Genomic DNA, 10,833 nt, shown 5'->3' with positions numbered 1-10,833 from the left:
TGGCGCCGAAACTTGGCTGCACGGTCTCCCGAGGGAGAACGTACACTCGGGATCTCTCGCGAACGAGAGACCGAGCCGGAACCTGGCGTAGCGGCATCGCCGCTAGCACCAGGCGAGGAAGTACCAGAGCTAACCGATACTCCTCTGGTCCCCGTCTATCTCTTCCTTACGGAAGGCTGGGGAGACGGGCCCCGCTCACCGAATGGAGCAGGAGGACCAGCTTATTGAAGGACCCCCCTTCCCCCTCCCACCTTAGGGGTAGGGACGGGCCCTTAGAAGTTCCTGAAGAGACTTCTTAGGGGGGAAATGCAGGCCCCTTCTTCTTCTTCGGCTTATGGGCCTAGAAGTCGAAGGGAAGAGGCAGCAGCAGACGATGAAGACGAAGATGACAGCCTTCCTTCTCCTCTTCTCGTCAGCTCACGCAGGACAGTCGTCAGGTCCTCCATCCAGGCCGGAGCCGGGGCTATTTGCCGAAGCAAGCACGGCCCGACTGCACCTGTCCGGAAGGACCTGGGACTGGGGAAGACACACCGTGGGCAGGACCAGCATGGACAGGCTCAGGAACCAGGAGCGACAGGAACAGCAACCAGCTCAGGAGCGGTAGACCCAGAAGGGACAGCCAAGCCAACAGCGGGAATCACATCAGCGGCAGGTACGGCAGGCCCAGCGATCGCCTCGTAGAATCATCGGCAGCCAGCGGAACCTGGGTCCTGGCGGCCGGTCCAGGGGCGAGCTGCTGGAACAGCGGAAGTCTGGGGCAGGCAACACGAAGAAAAACAGGCGGCGGCGGCCACCCACCTCGGTACGGCGGCGGCCCTAGTAGCGGCAGACGGCGTCATCGACACAGCATGGGGAGTGTAGACCAGGAGGGGGGGGGGGGGAGCAGCATAAGCGGGTGCCGTGGTAGTTAGTGGAGACGCGCCCCAGACCTCGCTAGACGCTGCAGCAGCCCGTGGATGCTAGGCACGCCCTGCCGCCGCGGTGGTCCATACCTGTCCAAGGTCGTTCCCACGGATGTAGCACCTGCGGTAACATAGATAGATTAGTAAGAGGGGTTCCCTCACGCACGGGGGAAGACATGCCCCATCCCGAACGCAGGAAGACCCCAAATACAAAATACAACGAAGAGCTGAGCGGGGGGCAGAAGGAAGACGAAGAATCGGATACCAAGGGTAGTCGCGGGAGAGCTTTCCGACGACTTCCTGGCAGACCTTCGCTTCCCCTACCCCGCACAGCAGTGAAAAAGTAATATGAATACTGCCCTTGCGATTCACTTCATAGAACTTAAGGGAAAAGATCAATTCCCGGGTAAGAACGGAACTTGATCCAATAACTATGATGCTATCATAAAATATATATGAAAATGAAAACCGAATACTGCACTTGCGATTTCACTTTCACATAAAAAAAATCGTAAGGATCAATTCCCGGGTAAGAACGAAAATTGATCCAAATTAAATTTCATGCAAAATAAATAAATGAAAATGAAAAGAATATTGCAATTGTGAATCCACTTTCATGCATTCTATTATACAAAAATAAAATTAAAAGGCTCGTGCCGAGCGCAATCACACTCTCGGTAACGAACGCACAGGGCAAAAATATAATGAAAATGTTATTGTTATGATACAATAAAGTTTGTTCATACTTACCTGGCAGATATATATATAGCTGTATTCTCCGACGTCCGACAGAATTTCAAAACTCCCGCAAACACACGCAGTGGGCGGCCAGGTGGTTAGTACCCATTCCCGCCGCTGGGAGGCGGATATCAGGAATATTCCCATTTTCTATTCAGATTTTTCATACCACTGTCCCCTGAGGGGAGGTGGGTGGGTACTTTAATTATATATATCTGCCAGGTAAGTATGAACAAACTTTATTGTATCATAACAATAACATTTTGTTCATGAAACTTACCTGTCAGATATTATATATAGCTGAATCCCACCATTGGAGGTGGGAAGGGACAGAATAGAAGGATTTAGGAAACACCTCAAGTGCAGATGATGACATCTTGATCCTACCTGTTAGCACCTGTAGCATAGCGACTTCTTGATTACTGTCACCGAAGTCTGCTTTTGCTTTACTAGAGTTACCAACAAGGTAGTGACCTGTGTAGTTGGTGCGCTCTAGATGATCTGTCAACGGGGGCGTGACCACATGTGACTAGACCATATTGACCATACTGTGAGGGCAACGAAGCTAAAACCACCACCTGACCTAACCCTATCGAAGTTAGTCCCATAACTTCTAGCTAACGAAAGGAAAGCGCCTCAAGCGACCAACCCTTCAAAGTTTAAAAGTTCACACCTATCCCTTTCTATAGGATAGGATTCGTGCTGCTTCCTGCCTCCAATAATATTTCTACGGATATGTATGGTCCTAGCGACTCGCAGATCTCATATGTCGTCTTCACATCCCGTCGGGAGTGTGAAGCGAACACAGAGTTGCTTCGCTCAAACGTGGCACTCAGGATATTACTGAGTGTCATGCTCTGTTGAAATGCTTCCGAGGCCGCGCCCTCACCTCGTGAGCATTTACTTTAAAAGGTTTCAAATCTTTGTTCAAACATGACGAATGAGCCTCTTAGAAAGACTCCTTAAAAATAACGCCAGGGCGTTCTTCGACATGGGCAAGTCTGGTCTTTTTACGGAACACCGCAGATTGTCCGAATGACCTTGACTTTCTTTAGTTTTATCAAGATAAAACTTGAGAGCCCCGACAGGGCACAGGACTCTCTGTGGCTCTTGCCCAATAATTTGTGCCATCCCCTTGATCTCCAGGCCTCTGGGCCAAGGGTTAGACGGGTTTCGTTCTTAGCAAGAACGGAAGGCTTAGAGGACACCGAATTATGTCCTCTAAAAGCCAAAACCTCTGATGATGGGCTAAAACCTCACTAACCCTCAATGCCGTAGCTAGAGTGGTTAGAAAATTAGCCATTTCTGGTCACGTGTATTAAGTTTACAGAAAGGAGAGGTTCGAAATGCTTTGACATCAAGAACTTCAGACTACGTCTAAGCTCCATCAAGATTTCCGCAGACCTCAAAGATCGTGAAGGGCTTTGTTGTTTGACAGATCCGAATCTCTGAGCCTAGAGGCGTCAACAACATATTTCCGTATTCTACAATCGTTGGGACTGTTAGCTTATCCCATAATTCAGACGGAAAGGGAAGACGGTAAAGTAATTCACAGAGGTGGAGGTGTAGGAGCAGTCATTCTTCCTGCACTATCTCCAGAATCGGCCCACTCCGATTGGTACACTGCAAATATGCAGCACTGCTTTGCTTTGGCAATGAGACTTGTAATTAATCTTGAAGATCCTCTCGCTTATCGACAGTCTGAACGCATCCAAGACTCAGAGCGGAGAGGTTTTAGGGTACCTCTCGAAGTGAGGCTGTTAGAGTAGACCGATTCTCTCGGGAAGGGTCCTTGGTAAAATCCCTCTGAAGACGTGACCTCTGTGAAATCCAGCCTCTCGAAGGCCAACATGGGCGATCAGCGTCTTTCTCGCTCCCTCTGACGCCAGCGATTATCTTATCAGCTTTCCTAAGCTTTTGAATAGGGGAAAAGAGACTAACCAACTATCCCCTTCCATACTATATGATTGCGTCTATTGCTACCGCTCTCGGATCGAGAAATAAGGGAGCAACGTAGAGGAAGCTTCTTCGTCTTCAATATTGCGAAGAAATCTACGAAAGGACGTCTCCAACGTCTCCACAACTCTCGACATACTTCTAAGCGAGGATTACTCAGACGTCAGTAGTTGCTGCCGCCGATCGAGAAGATCCTCAACGGACGTGCAATAGAGTAACGAACCTCTTGGAGATCGTTACGTTCCGTGCCTATGTCGATAAACCATCTCTCTCTTCTTGGGATATGAGAGAGCTGCGAAATTATCTGAGATGATTTGGACCAATCGACCAAAAACTCACTCTTCGAGGAACTGGAGAGCCAACCAAATTGCTTCCAATTCTCTTAGATTATGTGCCAGGACCTCTGTACCTCTGTCCGGATGCCTGGCACCCTCTCGGTATCACCTGAGGTGATCGTCAACCCATTGAGAGATGTTTAGAATTATTTTTCTAGATCTTTGATGTTATTTCAGTCCTCCTGCAGGAAAACTGTAGAGGTCTGAAATTGCAGTCTATTCAGGGAAACAAGCTTCTCCAGCGAGGAAATGGTCCCAGCGACTATCATCCTTCCCTCACTAAGCATGCTTCCTTCCCTAATAAGGCTGCGACTTTGCATAAGCAGGAGAGCATTATTATAGTGCTATGCCGCGGTAAACTCGTACAGAATTCTGTTACAGTGCTGGTACAAGCAGCGCTGACAGGTCTAAGAGATATCTCTGTTGAAAATTTCTTAGCAATAGGAAGTCGTGTTTATTCATGATTACTAGAAATCCCCCTCAACCCGCCCAGGCGAAAGTCATGATTGTAGGGTAGAGATATGGTTTCGTCAATCAATCCCGCGGAGAGAGAGACGTAACCGACAGAGCTTAAACAGCGAGCTACCTGATACTGAGTTGGTACACTGTGACAGTCACAGGCAGCAGGCAGCAGCTTATGTTCACCTTCTCACGCAGTCTTATGCCGAGTTGCCAGCTATTCTATTCATCTAAGGAATAGATTTTACATTATTTGAACAGAAACTCTCAAGTTGGCATATTTAAGCGAAACAAAAATTCGCTAAATACAGAAGCTGATTTTGTGTTGTCGTAACATTACGCTTAATTAACCAATGTTAAATCGGAAACTCCTGGAAAGTTGCCTGGAGTACCGATTAAATATACTGCGTCATCCACAATGACAGCAACCTCTCGTCTCGCACTATTCTGCCTGAGTTACCAGCTACTCTCTTTCTAACGAAGGAATAGGTTTGTTACTATTATCGATAAGGAAATTCTCAAGCAGGCATATTTAAGCGAAACATAATTCGCTAGATGCCGACGCTGAGTTAAGTGTTGTTTGTAACAATACCTTTAGCGTTGTCCTTACAGCGGAAACTCCTGGAAATTTGCAGGAAGGACCGATTAAATACATTTACAATAACCGTCTTTTCGGTTGCCATCTGTAGAGGTAAACATGATATGCGTATATGACTTGAACATACATTAGTAATATGACGCAAAGATAAAATACGTAAGTATTGTAGTCACTTGAACATAAAATTCTCTCTAATGAATGAGAGCTCTCTCGAATTTTGTTTAATGAGAGCTTATCCGCTTAAGCGATAAAATGTTATGAAGATCTTTGTCAATGAGAAACTAACCCATTTACATGACAGAAAGTAATCCAGGAATTCGAGCATATAGTTTTCCCGATTCCCGCAGAAATCGAGGAAGGGGCAAGATTCCTAATCAGGAGACTGGGCTTACGACAGGAAGGACCTTAATGTTCCCTTCGGCAGCGCAATCCCGAAAGCAGACGAGGCGTTTTATGACACCGAATCTGCTTACAGTTTTCTGGAATTCATCAAGTGATGGATTCTATTGAACGCTCCCTTCGTAGAAAGCGAAGTAGACATCTTGACGAGACCAAACTCCTTCCTCTACTTCGACGACGCCCCTCTTGAAGAGCGTTCTTGCAGGAATCCTGCCGAACGTCTTGATGCGTAGGACGCCTATCGTTCTGAAGAACGTCCTGGCCAGTGCTCTACCGAGCGTCATGACGTGTAGGATCGAGCGTCTTCAGCGTCCTCGCTAGCGTCCTGGCGAGCTCCTCGCTAGCGTCCTGGCGAGCGTCCTCGCTAGCGTCCTGGCGAGCGTCCTCGCTAGCGTCCTGGCGAGCGTCCAGATATGTAAGACATCGAGCGTCTTCCAAAAAGCTTATCAATGTTTATGACGTCGAGCGTCTCCAGAGCGTCCTGATGAGCGTCTCTCGTGTAGGACGTCGAGCATCGGCAAAAGCTTCCTCACGTCTCAATGCGTAGGACGTTGAGCTCTTCAAGAGACGTCCTCGCGAGAGTCTTACCGAGCGTATGGTGCCTAGAACACCAATGGGCATCTCAGAGATCCTTGTCGAGCGCCCTGATGCATGAAAGGCCATAAGACTTGAACCATACCGTAGACTTAAAAGTGAATTCTCTACTACATTCATCTTCTCACTAAGCATGTACTCTAATAACCATGCTTTCGTAAGCATGAGAACATTATATAATATATATGTTTCTGCTGCGTTAGATTCCTTTAATAATGTTACCTACGGTAATCAGCATTGAAAGGCTGGAATATCTTTCTTATTGAACGTATCTTAGCAAAAGGCAGACAATATTTTATTTATGTTTGCTTAACTATCCCCTCAATCCGAGGCGCTAAGACCGCGATTGTAGGGGAGAGATACGGTTAGTCATTCCTCCCGCAGGACCCGTGAGACCTCTCATGACTGAGCAATAGATGGTTACTGCGTTGGTCTAAGCGATAGCAGCCCCCTCCGTTAGCTGTCTGGCCTTACTCTTCGAGGTTGCCAGCTACTCCCATTCAATAAAGGAATCTTATAAAATTATTATCGAACTTCAGGAAGTTCTTATTAATGTATATTTAAGCGAAACAAGACTTCGATAAATCTAGAAGCTAATTAGTATTGTCATAAACAATCCCTTTAAAAAAGCGTAGTCCCTTCTGAGGAAAGTCCTGTAAGGATACTGGTAATAGAGTTGCACAGCAAAGAAGTAACTACGGTATGTGCTATGATTTGACCGTATCGATATTATCATACAGCAGATACTCTACTACCTTCTTTCCCTGCCGAGGCAGATAGAGAAAGGAAAAAACTTTTACTATCTTCGTTCTTTTCGTTAATAGAACGATAGAAAGAGAATATATTTCCTTAAGTAAGGAAGTTTAATCCAGGAACTCTTTAAATCTTCGAATTTCCTCATAAATCGTTCGCGGAAGAGACAGAATTCCTGTTCATCTCTAGGGTTTACGGAAGGAAGTAGATATTTCCTATCCGCCATCATACCCAAACGTCGATAAGATTCTTATTAAGAAAACCAAGGTTTCTCCCGTACGTCTTGGTAAAAACTTCGACATGACTGTTGCTTATCAAATACGGAGGCGTCCCGAAAAGCGTCCTCAAAAGCGTCCTGCTTCAAGGGGAGCGCCGCTCATGAAGCGTGCTAGTCATAAGCCGATGTACGGTGATCGTCGTCCGACGAGTATTATGGACGTTCGCAACTCCTGACAAAGACGGCGGCCGCTTGTGCGACATCTTGCGTCTCTGTCACGCTCATCGACACTTCCAGAAACGCACTCAAAAGGACGCCTTAGGGTACGCCTTCTTCCTTTTCACAGTAAGTGAGATTAATGGCGATCTGGGCGCTTAACAGCGTTCTTCCTATTTCCTTCTTCTTTCTCCCATGTGTTGGAAAGTCGTCAAATTGTTAAGGCGGCGATTACAATCGCACGACAATAGAGAGAGGATGTGAAGCGTCCTCCTCAATAAGCTTCTATTTAAAGGGCGCGAGTCCTTCCGAGAGCTCCAACCCCCTGTACGGGGAGGACGCCTCAGAGGACGAGAAGCAATCCTTCAGGATTCGTGCACGTGCACGATCTTTGGCAGCCTGAAGAAGTGTCGTCAGGTCTTGCCGAAGGGACGCCAGATCGGTGGGGGGGTTCCTCGTAACCCTCCTTCGGCTTTCGCGTACTATGCCCGCTCCCTGTTCTGGCTGGGAGTCCGACAGAGGTCTAGAACCTAGAGGCATTATAAGGCACCGATCTGACGCCCCCTCCACAACACTAGGGGCAAAATCAACATCACTACACTCACAACACTGATTGGAGAGCGAGCACTTTTTCAAGCTTACTTGATGTAATCCACCATAATAGAAAGGGCATTACGTCTCACAGAACTTCCTCTAGGCCCGTAAGCCATACCACAGGGTTAGGCAAAATAAAGTCTACTGGAGGTTAGTAGGTTCATTATCCTAACTTCTGTTACTGTGGAGGAAGACCTCCTGATTCTATCACGCTCTAATTTGCGTACATACGAATCATACGTCTCTTTCGGAATTCAGTCAACATTACACTAATTACATTGATCTTTCAACAAAGAAAAACATGTAAACATCATGTATACTAAGCGAGTGTCTACCGAAGGTTTCGGTAGCCTCCCCTTACCCGTTGCAGACAACAAAGTCTGAAACTAGGCTAACTAGATTCAGACATCATATGCAATGAAAAAATTTTAATTAATTTATGATAGCGTATGCCTAGCCACAAATTCAAGTCAATAATTCATTCAAAAAAAATAGTAGTATACTTAAGCGGCTAATGAAGTTTCAAAATCCTAGGCGGAGGTAGTGGAAACAGGTGTTTTCACTACCGCGACAGAGAAAAAAATCTGAATAGAAAATAGAGGAATGATTCCTGATAGCCTCCCCCAGCGGCGGGAATGGTACTAACCACCTGGCCGCCCACTGCTGTGCCGGGAGTTTTTTGAAAATTAAACTGTCGGACGTCGGAGAATTACAGCTATATATATATCTGACAGGTAAGTTTCATGAACAAAAGAGTACTTACATTTTTCAATTACACACTTTCGCCCAAAATACATGACTCGGCGCGAGCGCGCCCGCCCTCGGCACCGAGACATCAATTCAAGGTTCAATTCATGAAAAGAGAGGAAATCGCCGCATCTACGGCGATAACTCCATGTTGGTTCATAATTAAGTATGAAAATGAAAACAGTGTACTTACAGTTTCATTTTCAAGTCAAACAAACCATTAGTAGAAAACACAATATAAACAAAGCATACGACGATGAAGCGGGCAGAGAGCGATGACGAACACGTCCTTACACCCACGCGGAAAGCAAGCAAAAGGGATTTGTTTACCTCCCAGTCGCAGCGGCGCGCGACTGTCGGACAAGCAGTTAACTACCGTTCTCCCCCTTGTTCGAAGCTTACGACCGTTCCAGCTGCGCTCCAGCTGCCGCTAGCTACTTCCTATTGTTTAAAGGACCGATGGTTTGTATTACGTATCGGAACAAATATAATGAAAAAGAGTACTTACATCTTTCAATTACACACTTTCGCCCAAAATACATGACTCGGCGCGAGTGCACCCACCCTCGGCACCGAGACATAATTAAATTCAATTTCATGAAAAGAGCGGAAATCGCCGCCTCTACGGCGATAGCTCCATGTTGATTCATATTAAGTAATGAAAATGAAAACAGTGTACTTACAGTTTCATTTTCAAGATCACAAACAAACCATTAGTAGAAAACACATATAAACAAAGCATACGACGATGAAACGGGCAGAGAGCGATGACGAACACGTCCTTCACACCCGCGGCCGAAAAGCAAAAGTGATTCTTCACCTCTCGGGCGCGCGCGCGCGCGCGCGCACGATCGGACAAGCAGTTAACTACCGTTCTCCCCTTGTTCGAAGCTTACGACCGTCCCAGCTGCCGCTAGTTTACCTTCCTATTGTTAAAGGACCGAGGGTTTGTATTACGTATCGGAACAAATGAAGATTTAATGCCTCGACTGAGACAGATTTAGAAGAAGAGACTTCCGGCAAGGCGAAAACTAAAAAAAGACACTTTCCATAGAGACCACTAACTATGATATCCTTAACTTCTATTACTGTTCAGACTCCAGACTATTAAACATGCATACTAGCAACGCTATTCTACATTATCCTACTAAGACAATATTTACTACTAAACCCTCATGCCGGCTTCTGCAGTAATCCTATGTATCTAGCTACACATGTATCGTAAGTATTCTATTGTAGTATTAGTATGTCACCCTTAATTATATAACTATTCTCTGACATTGTTTGTACGGAGTATACTGCATCGCCAACTGGTCGTTCACCCTAATCTCACTCACATCGCATCGTAAAACATGCTGTTTTCTGTCTTCCGGTCAAAGATTTATATCAATAAACAATACCAGGAAATCCTCATGATTAAAAGCGGCAAAAAAATGAAAACGCAGTCAGACCAAAGTTGCTACTAACCTTCCCATAACCTGACCTCACCCGAATGAGCCAAATTTATAGGTTTTTTCAATATTTCTGGAAATTTCTCTGGTTCTTCAACCCCTCCCCCCATCCATCCCCGGGAAGTCCCCCTTCATCCTGGACTGACTTAGTTGTGGGTATAGACCACAGGGTGGTCTTGGTATAAGGTAGCTAGCGACTGACCCCCTCCCCCGCCTTGGAGGGAGCCCCTCTCTCGCTTTCATAAATATCCTAGAGTAATATATACGTTGAAAAAGGATATAAATTATTCTGTATTTCATCCTATTAAAGAAATTAACGGAAATTAAACAGAATTAACCGATGAAATCAAGTGAAAATAAAAAAAGTTTACTTGTGAACGAAGAATCACAATTTCTGGTTTGTTTACGTTGTTGTAGTAGTAGTAATTGTGACATTGCTAATTGTAGCGGCTCTCTTTCTAGTTCCATATCTCAGACGATTTTCTCTCTTATATCATAATAATTTAATGGACAATTTCCTCTGTCCTATATGACATCTACCAACATCTTTTCTGTGAGATTTCGTCCAGCATTTCCTCCTCATCTTCCAGTATGGCTGGAAATTTCTCTTTCCAGGTTCCGCCCCTCTTTGGCTGGGCTTAATTTCGTACTGTGTTGTGTCGGGTTCTTAAAATTAGATCGTTCATATTTTCCTTTGAACATCATCTGTCGATATTTCTTGAATGTGAGATTTCAGCCATTTATTTGTTCAGGTCTAATCCTGGTGGCACTTGTGTCTTTTGTAAGTTAGAAAATGCTATAGTTTCAATTGTCTTATTATTCTGAATATTTCATTCCTTTTCATAATTATTCTGGTCTTTCTTGCTGTTTGGTT

At 45.5% G+C, this 10,833-nt stretch overlaps 1 protein-coding gene across 4 annotated transcripts in view; it reads right to left on the bottom strand.

Annotated features, from left to right (window-relative positions):
* LOC135204860 (gastrula zinc finger protein XlCGF8.2DB-like) overlaps positions 1-10,377 on the bottom strand; it is a 129,920-nt gene extending 119,543 nt beyond the window's left edge. For 3 of the 4 annotated variants that reach the window (XM_064235092.1, XM_064235086.1, XM_064235109.1), the window contains exon 1: positions 10,331-10,377. Coding sequence is in view for 1 of the 4 variants with exons in the window: in XM_064235100.1 (XP_064091170.1) it covers positions 9,976-10,069 (94 nt within the window). In the remaining 3 variants the exon portion in view is untranslated. Of the gene's footprint in view, positions 1-9,975; positions 10,104-10,330 lie in introns of those variants that run through there. The other variant, XM_064235100.1, reaches the window with a different exon arrangement.
* Between the last annotated feature and the right edge of the window lie 456 nt (positions 10,378-10,833).

Source organism: Macrobrachium nipponense, chromosome 24, assembly GCF_015104395.2.
Source record: "Macrobrachium nipponense isolate FS-2020 chromosome 24, ASM1510439v2, whole genome shotgun sequence".
NCBI lineage: Eukaryota > Metazoa > Arthropoda > Malacostraca > Decapoda > Palaemonidae > Macrobrachium > Macrobrachium nipponense.
Note: the sequence above shows the minus strand (reverse complement) of the source record. Positions and strands in the feature narration are given on the sequence as shown.